The sequence below is a fragment of the Ursus arctos genome, unplaced genomic scaffold, assembly GCF_023065955.2.
Source record: "Ursus arctos isolate Adak ecotype North America unplaced genomic scaffold, UrsArc2.0 scaffold_22, whole genome shotgun sequence".
Taxonomy (NCBI): domain Eukaryota; kingdom Metazoa; phylum Chordata; class Mammalia; order Carnivora; family Ursidae; genus Ursus; species Ursus arctos.
The window spans coordinates 53,714,063-53,723,838 of record NW_026622897.1 but is presented as its reverse complement, the minus strand read 5'-3'; the positions used below and the strand labels follow the sequence as shown (position 1 = coordinate 53,723,838).

The window sequence follows — 9,776 nt, the reverse complement described above, 5'->3', positions numbered from 1 at the left end:
TACACAAAGAAGTACCATGTGACCCAGCAATTCTCCACCTACATATAGACCCAAGTGAAACAAAAACATGTCCACACAAAAACTTGTGCACAAACGTTTATAGCACTGATAGTTGTAATAGTTAAAATGCGGAAATAACCCAAATGTCCACCACCTGATAAAAGGATAAAATAAAGTGTTATATCTATACAATAGTATTAGGCCAAGAAAACAATTTTTTAAAAAAAGGAATAAAGTGCTGATTCATGCTACAACAGGGGTGAACCTTGAAAACGTTATGCGAAGTAAAAGATGCCTCACCAAGGGCCATATGTTGCATGATTCCATTTATACGAAATGTCCACATAAGCAAGTCGATAATGACAGAAAGCAGATCGGTGGTTGCCTAGGGCTAAGAGGGAGGGGGATGGCAAGTGACTGCTAATGGATATGGTGCTTCTTTCTGAGGGGAAGAAAATGTTCCAAAATTGATTGTAGTAAAAAAAAAAAAAAATTGATTGTAGTGATATTTGCACAACTCTGAATATACTAAAAACCACTGAACTGTATGCTTTGAATGGGTACCCACTGTACATACTGAATTTTATCTCAATAGAGCCTATATATATTTAGATTTATATACATATATAGGCTCTATATGTATATAAATATAATATAAATATACATAAATCTAAATATATATAGGCTCTATATGTATATAAATCTAATTATATATGTATATATTTATTTAAAAAGTCAATTCTCACCTCTGCTCGGGTAGTGCACACATCTCTGCATAATACTTTATCTTTGGTTCTGTCCCGCTTGTCCGAAGAGTAGCGACACAGCCATTTTGAAAAGTAAATGTAATCATCTGGCTGTTTTTACTCACAGGCAGCACCTATGCCCAAGGATGAACAACAGCTTAGTTACACTCGGTACCGTTTTCATGTTCGAGAGTTGTAAAATACATTCTACTTATGTGAGGTAGCTACAGGAGTCAAATTCACAGGAACGGGAAGTGGAAGGCCATCGGCAAGGGGTGGGGGGAGGGGGAAATGGGGAGTTGTTTAATGGGTATGGATTTTCAGTTGAGCAAGATGAAAAAGTTCTGGACATCTGCTGCACAACAACGCAGACAGAGTTAACACTGCCAGACTGCACGTTCGAAAATACTTACGGTGGTCAATTTTGTTATGTGTTTTTCACAATTAAAAATATTTTTTAAAGCATTATAAAATACAAAAGATTACATACATAATAATTCATAAATACACCATATACTGAACATTCATAATACAGGCATCGGGTTATATACCTTACACGCACGATCTCCAGGCCTCGGCAACAATCTTCCAGAGCAAATATTACTGCCAATTTACTGACATGGCTCAAAAACAGTAAATGACCTGGTCAAGGTAATCAGCTCAAGTGGTGGAAGCCAGGTCTACCTGTATCAAAGTCTAAACTGCCTCCACAGTTGCAAAGGGCTTTACAATTTTGAAGCACATTCATGGACAGTTTATCAATAGTCTCTAAAGCAGAGTGCACGTGTCCTAGAGGACAGGCAAAATAATCCACTGGAGTACAAAAAATTTTTATATTTTTTACCTAAAAGTTGAAAAACGAAATGAAGCTTTACTGACGTTGAACATATGGATTCATACTAGTACCCTTCCTGGACCACAGATCAGTCCGCGACGGTATTGTGGGGGACCTGTGGGGGTTGTACTAGGACAGAGGTGGTACCTTTCAGCAGGTGTCCTGAGCCTGGTCCTTTCCTTGAAACCCCTCCCTCAGTTAGTGGTACTACCATATGCCAGTTGCTTAAGACAGAGACCTTCCTCCCCTCTTTTTTACTCACAGACCATCAACTAGCAAGTCCTGTCTCTTCTAGTCTTTATGTAAGTCAACTCTGTCCAACTCTCTCCATCACTACTGCTACTATATTTAATTCAGGCTCCCATCATCTCTCATCTCATTTTGATTACTGAAACAGCGTACCGACTGACCTTCCTGCCTGGGAGTTTGCCTCCCTCTAGCCCATCACACGTGCCGTTCCTCCTCGAACTCCACACTATAGTTGTAGAGAACTCCTTGTGGTTCTTTGGAGGAGAACATGCCTTCCTACCTCCAGACCTAGCACTTGCTGCTCCCTTTGTCTGAATACCCACTGTTCCTCCTACATCTGGATAACTCTTCCTCATGCTCAGTTCACAGAAGTCCTCTAGAATGTCTTCCATAGCCCCCCAGATCTGAGCGAGGGTCTTTCCTATGCTCTTCTATGGCACCTTATGCACCCCCTGGCTGCGTTTATCATTTGGTAATGTAATCCCTGTTTACTTCCGTTTCCCCACTAGACTCTGGAGTGCAGGAAGTGTCTTTGCCATTGCTCGTTCTCCAGTGTGCCTCTACCTGTAGCACCGAAGGGCTTTGGATAAATGCCTGTGAAGCACAGAGAGCAATCTGAAGTGTGAAGAAAAAACTCAGGAGGTCTGGACACTTCCTGTGTGACCACTGGGGCAAATTAGCAATGTCTATAGTACCTGCCTTACAAAATTGTTGTGAACGTCTGTGGGGAACAGATAGAAAAGTACTCTGAATAAGGAATATCGTAACCCTTAAGGGGGTTAATAGGAAAGAAGCATCATACCAAGAACTACTCTAAGCACAACAACATTAGTGAAATAAAAAGAAGAAAAAATTGGATTCTTCTCTTCAAGTAATTTACAAAGACAGAAAAATAGATACCAACAACCGGGAACGAGTATTTGTTGATTAGATGAATAGACACAAAAGGAATAGGAGTTCTATTCTACGTAAGAAATTGCAGATTTCCCAAAATATATTATACCCCTAGCATCAGAGACATCAGGACATTATAAGTGGAAAGGTGTAGGCTAATTATCGTAACAATAACCAAATACATATGATCAGCAATTTATGGCATTTAAATACTTGTTGAGCACCTACCACGTAGGCAGGAGCTTTGACAGGCATAGAGGTATGTCAGAAATGGGTCTGCCATGCACAGCACAACAGTAACATCAAACAGAAAGTGATAAATGACAAGAGGAAGGGACAATATATAATGAAACCTCAGGAGGAAGATATCTAATTAGGGGACCTGGAGGGTATACGGAGGAGGTGATATCTGCCTGAAGTCTTAAATAATGGCTAAGATGTGGACTTGGCAGCAGTAGGAAGGAGAGGGAGACTGGGGAAATAGCTTGAGCAAAAATACAGAAATTTTTATTTTCATTTCTTTAAAGATTTTATTTATTTACTTGAGAGAGAGAGAGAGAGAGAGAGAGCCAGAGAGAGCACGAGGTGGGGGAGGGGCAGGGGGAAAGGGAGAAGCAGACTCCCTGCTGAGCGGGGTGGGATCTGGTCTGAGCCGTAGGCAGACGACTGGCTTAACCGACTGAGCTACCCGGTGGCCCCAAAATATAGAAATTTTTAATAAGAATGTATATAAGAAACCGTAAGTTGTTCTATTTGGCTGCAGGTATAGGGACGACGGTTGAAAAGGCAAACTGCAAATAGAAAGGCGTAATGGTGAGCTTTGAAACGACAGGCTGTTAGACTTTATTTTCAACATCACACATTCTCCCTCTCCCGGTCCCTTTTTCTTTTTATCTAATTCTCTTTCCCACCTCCCCACCCCCAGGGAGGAGCATGCACCCAGGGAGAGAGGAGGACAGGATCAGAGGCGGGGAGCCTGTTAGTGGGATTACAACTGCTCTGGAGAAAAACAATGGATCCTAATTTCAAGACATTCACAGGCTTGCACTTCCACTATTTTACTATAGTACAAAGTACTACAAATTGTTAAAAAAAAAAAAAAAAAAACTTTAAAAAGGTACTTACTGATTTCTTATTAGGCTGGCTGCTGTCATAGCCAGTGGTAACGTCCCGTACGTGCAATATAGCAAATGTCCCACAGAATTTTGGATATTCTTTTGGAGAACCAAAATTGCGAAGCCTTTCAAATATACTTTTGATGGTAGTTGGATCGTAACACAAGAAATATGAAGTTTTTGAAATATGATAACCATACCTGCACAAAGATTTAAAGTGTTAAAATCAGATTTCAGATAACTCTTCAGAAAAGTATATATCAAAGATAAGCCTATTATAGTATCATATAGAAAGTGGCAGTCTTTAGTTCACTTTTAGAACTGTTTCAAAAGGACTGGCTATTTTCAAAACCAAATTTGGAAAGCTAAACGTAGGACCAAAAAATGAGAAATTCGGCAATCGGAATGAGAAATTCATAATAATAGAACTTACTTTTCATAAACCTTAATCAGTTGTTGTTTCAATGTTATATTCATGGTTTCCAGGTAAGCTGCCATCTCGGCAGCAACTACGGCTGCACTCACCCCATCTTTATCCAAAACCGAAGTGCCACACAGAAAACCTAAGAATTAAAACACATTTTTCTTTTCATTTATTTTTTAAAAGATTTTTCTTTATTTATTTGAGACAGAGAGAGCACCAGCAGGCGGGAGGAGCAGAGGGAGAGGGAGAAACAGGCTCCCCACTGAGCAGGGAGCCTGATGCCGGGCTCGCTCGATCCCACGACCCTGGGATCATGACCTGAGGCGAAGGCAGACGCTTAACGACTGAGCCACCCAGGCGCCCCTTAAAACACATTTTTTTAAAAAGGGGGAAAACTTAAGCCTATATAATTTCAATAGTTTTACATTTCTTCAGAAGCACCAATGAATTTAAGAGCCTACTAATAGATAAAGCCCACTGATACTGAAGGTACTTGGCGGACTTTTAAGGGTCTTTTTTATTTCCAGATAAAAAAAAATGCATCTACATATTTCTGAGTTCTCTGTGGTTTTTACAACTCAAAAGGCAAAACCAGAAGACAAAAATTTCTCTCCATAGAATTACTACATTTTAAAAAATGCTCTCATTCAAATTTCAAAGATTTTCACATTTACTACATACCAATCGACTCCTCAAATGCAAAAAGGACTTCTTTCCCATTTTCCAGGAGGTCTTTTATCCTACTTCCAATCCATTTAAAACCTGGTAATGTTTCCTGAAATGCAGAGAAGGCCACTCTAGTTAAGGGACTCCTCATAAATAGAGAGAGAGAAAGGCCTGTCACTAAATGCATGGAACACTTTCATCGTGATCTTCTCTTATGGTTTTTGGCCCACACAGATTTATATCGTGGCGAGCACAGAGCCAGGAAGTGCTCGGATTCATATTGCCACGACTGATGACCGAACATTTACTGAGCACAGAAATAGGTGATTTACACCAAATATAATCCAGCATTTGCAAGTGGTGATCCATGCGGTCACAAAGTAACATGAACACACACGTATGTTATAATCATCTACTACTTATCAAGCACTGTTAACAGGCACTTTATATCATTGCGGTTTTTAGAGATTACAAAAACTCTGCTGCTGAATTGGGCCGAGACTATGCTGTATGTTAAGAGACGGAGCCAGGATTCACTTACACTGCTTCTCAGAAACTGTCCTTTGGGCTGTATTGTAAGTACTAATATAAGAGCACCTATGAAGGTTGTGATTTAGTCCCCCTGAGTAATCAAAGGCCATAAAGCTTTTTAATTTTGCACTTTCAACGTTATCACAGCGTATGCTTGAACCAACTGTTCCTTACCATGATACCATGGGCTAAATAAAACCAAGAAAGTTACTAAGCCCTTCTTTGGTAATTAGGTTCGAGGACTTCCCATCTGATGAGCTACTGTTCACTTGAAAGGCATGAATGTTTTCGAGTCAACAGAAAGAACATGTGATACACACTGACTCTAGAGCCCACCATCACTAACTTATGATTCCCAGTTCACCTCTCTACTTCCTCAGTGGGAAAAAATAAAAGCCAGAACCTCTGCTGCCCTCCCCAGAACCAACAACAAACACAAGGAAGCAAATTTATAATACTGGTCATTAGAATCATGTTCTTGTTTCTCTTTTATGTTCATTATACTTTTTTTTTTTTTTTTGCCATAGATATTAATGAGGAAAATGTTAACACTACTGTGATTCAGAATCTTAGGCTTGAATACATTTTCAATTTCTTCTCTTTAGCAATTTGTTTTTGTTGGTTTTTTAAGTAGGCTCCATGGAGCCCAACACAGGGCTTGAACTCACGACCGTGAGATCAAGACCTGAGCTGAGATCAGAGTTGGAAGCTTAACAGACTGAGCCTCCCTGGCACCCTGCTATTTTTTTTTTTTTAAGCCTGAGATTGAAAGTTCTATTTCATTAAAACAGGTATAATTTTCTTTTTTATTCAGCCAATTAGTGTTAAGACCTGTAGCTTGGCTATGGCTCAAGAAAAATCCCCAGAGGTGACATGTGCACTGATATTTGACAAAGATGGTGGAGGAAAAGCAATTTAACTGGCATCAGTCCTAGAAGCTATAAAAATTGTCAGCTTAACTCCCTGCGGCTCACAAAAGTTAATGATCTGTGCTGAGAGAGAGTTAATATTTGTTTTTTGGATGCAGAATCATTGGGTCTTAATTTACAATTTAGAAGACTGAGTTTCTTAAGACTGAACTTGAAGAGCCTAACAATGGTTGTGGATACCTACAATTTTTTGGAATGGAGTTTTTGTTACTGATGAGGTCACTAGGTGCCAGATCTTCTCAGTATGAAAACCAGATTTTGTGGTATGGAATAATTAGCATTAAGGCAATTTTTAAAGAATATCTTATCTCAGTTCCAGACATTCACATACTGGATGGATGGACTTGGCTCACGGTGTCTAAACTGTCAAAAGATTAAGCAAGTGCGAACAGAATTAGAAAAAAGGGGGGGATTATAAGCCAAGCGAATACAAATCAGTTTTGGTGGGGAGATGGCTTTAATGTACAGAAACTGATTTAGAAAAGGAGCACGCAGATATTCTGTTCTTACTTCAAAATGAAATCCTTCTTTAAGCGCAATTGCCTTCAAAATTTTGGAAGAGACTGTGGTGGCTAACATATAAACATTCTTCACATCAGCATTTCTTGATGTATTTTTCTTCCAGCAGTCAAACATCCACCATCCAAACAAAGCTGCCAGCTCGTTCCCTGTGAAAACTTTCCAATGACCACTGTAGAGAGAATGAAGATTCAAGTCAAGACCTCTATAACTTCTCATTAAAATTCCTTGACCCTAAGACATACAATTTACCATCCCTCCCACAGGAAAATCCAAAAGCTATCATATGAGATTTTTGAGAAAACATTTAGTACTATTTCTGGCTCACCAGGCGTGAACTTAAGGTGGAAATGGCAGCAATGTCTGTCGAAACTTTATTACACTGTAACTTTTGTTCTCCTACTTAATGAGAGAAAAGTTATAATATGATGTCCTGTCTACGTGAGGACATTAGTCACAACATTATAAGGGCAAAAATACACAGCAATCCAAAGGACCAAGATTAGAAAATGATTATATTGATAAAGCAATCTGTTGGGATATGATGCCATTTTAAAAAATTAATATTTTAGGGGCGCCTGGGTGGCACAGCGGTTAAGCGCCTGCCTTCGGCTCAGGGCGTGATCCCGGCGTTGTGGGATCGAGCCCCACATCAGGCTCTTCAGCTATGAGCCTGCTTCTTCCTCTCCCACTCCCCCTGCTTGTGTTCCCTCTCTCATTGGCTGTCTCTATCTCTGTCAAATAAATAAATAAAATCTTTAAAAAAAAATTAATATTTTAAACAATACTTAAGGACTGAAAAAAGTGCTCACGGTACAATATTAAGTGGGAAACAATCAAGATATAAAAACACATGTAGTATGATAACAATTTTATAAAAACAAATATATCTTAAATGTCTGAGTAGAAAAAACAGAAAGGAAATGTCAAAATATCAACCTAGGGGTTATCTTTGGAGAGTGGATTTACCGGAGATTGATTTTCTTATTTTTTAAAATTATTTCCAATGAGCCTGTAAGACTTAAAATCAGAAACTGTTTCTCAAAGTTTAAGCTCTTAATTAAATAACAGGCTTTACTTACTTCTCCTGAAGTTCAGCCACGGCTAGCCGGTCTGCATCAGGATCTGTGGCTAGCACGATGCGGGCGTTTTCTTTCTCTGCCAGTCTCAAAGAAAGTTCCTGAAACAGTGAGCCAAATCATCAGATTGTATTCCAGATGTTAAATTCAACGTTAACATTCCTAAATGTAGGCACTATGTTAGTCGACATAAATTTTAGGAGGAATACAGTATTTGACTAAATTTAAAATAAGCCTAGAAGTAGGAATATCCACCATAGGGATTTCAAATAAAACAGAAGATACAGCTCCGATAGAATTTAAATTATGTCAACTGAGGTGGTTTCTGCCTTTGCAAGCAATCTCTGACTTGCCAATGGGTTCTATCTATTTGATGAAATTTAATACACTAATAGTAATTTAAATAAAGACAAAAAAATACCAGCACAGATTCTCCTTCTTCGGGATTTGGGCATTTAACGGTAGAAAAGTCTGGATCAGGATCTTTCTGTTCTGGGACTGGAATTGGAGGCTTAAAACCAAACACTTGAAAAGCCAACTGCACATAGTCATGTCCAACCCCGTGAAAAGATGTATGTACAAATTTCAAGGGGGTCTTTGAGTTTAATTCCCTGTAAAGGAAATGAATTATTCAATCAATGTCATAAAACTTGGTACTTGTGATAGAATTAAAATAACCTATAGAGAAGCAGCTCAAATCTATCTTTCAGGATGGAGGAAGGATACTCAGCAAGCCAGCGGCTTCCTAGCAAAAGTGTTAGCTATTTATGGCATAGTTATGAAAATATGGAAATAGGGCAAAATCAAATTTTAGAGGAAATATCCTAATGTCATATAGAGAATACATATATTTAGCTATAATTTTTAACAGCTTTATTAAGAAGTAATTAATATACTATACAATTCATCTATTTAAAGTGTATAATTCAACAGCTTTCACTATATTCATACAGTTATTCAACCATTACCATAATCAATTTTAGAACATCCTCATTATCCCCAAAAGAAACTACCCCAGAACTGCCACCCCCTAACACTCCCATTCCTCCTAGCCATAGGCAATCACTAATATACCCTCTGTCTGTTTCTGTCTCTATAGATTTGCCTTCTCTGGACATTTTATATAAATGGAATCATACAATATGTGGTCCTTTGTGACTGGCTTCTTTCACTTAGCATGTTTTCAAAGTTTACCCATGTTGTGGTATGTATCAGTATTTCTTTTTATAGCTGAATAATACTTCATTGTATAGATATACCACAGTTTATTTATCCATTCATCAGTTGATGGATAAGTGGGTTATTTCCATCTCTTAACTATGGTGATTGGTACTATTTAGCTATACTTCTAATATAATGAACAATCAACACATTTTTATCCCTCTTTCTTTTCTTTATTTGTTAATCTTATTATATGGCAATGCTATCCTATATTCCCATTTGGATACCTGTGAAAACAGATCTTTTTAAGATCTTCCATGTATCTTCTGCAAATGTCCTGCAGAGGATCTCTCTTCAGTGGGCTGGTATCCACTAAATTATCATTCCAGGAACCATTCCAAGGTTCCACACATTCTTCTATACATTTCAGAATTTCTTTATCATGAGGGGATGTGATCTGAGCACCAGTCTCCCAATAAACCTAGATGATAGGTAAATACAGCTCTAAGTACTTGAAATGTTGGCCAGATATTTTTAGCTACAGTAGAGATTTTGGCTTTATAAAGAAGCACCCCAAATTAATTAAGTAGGAAATATCAACATGGGACTAAGTTAATACCAAAGGATG

General features: G+C 38.4%; 1 protein-coding gene across 1 annotated transcript in view; it reads right to left on the bottom strand.

The window, feature by feature from the left end:
• Positions 1 to 9,776, bottom strand: part of PGM2L1 (phosphoglucomutase 2 like 1) — a 47,479-nt gene that overhangs the window by 6,584 nt on the left and 31,119 nt on the right. The window contains exons 6-13 of the mRNA XM_026518093.4: positions 9,436 to 9,629; positions 8,409 to 8,598; positions 7,991 to 8,088; positions 6,900 to 7,080; positions 4,945 to 5,038; positions 4,273 to 4,402; positions 3,850 to 4,039; positions 747 to 880 (exon numbers count right to left, since the gene is read on the bottom strand). Of these exons, the coding sequence (XP_026373878.1) occupies positions 747 to 880; positions 3,850 to 4,039; positions 4,273 to 4,402; positions 4,945 to 5,038; positions 6,900 to 7,080; positions 7,991 to 8,088; positions 8,409 to 8,598; positions 9,436 to 9,629 (1,211 nt within the window). The remainder of the gene's footprint in view (positions 1 to 746; positions 881 to 3,849; positions 4,040 to 4,272; positions 4,403 to 4,944; positions 5,039 to 6,899; positions 7,081 to 7,990; positions 8,089 to 8,408; positions 8,599 to 9,435; positions 9,630 to 9,776) is intronic.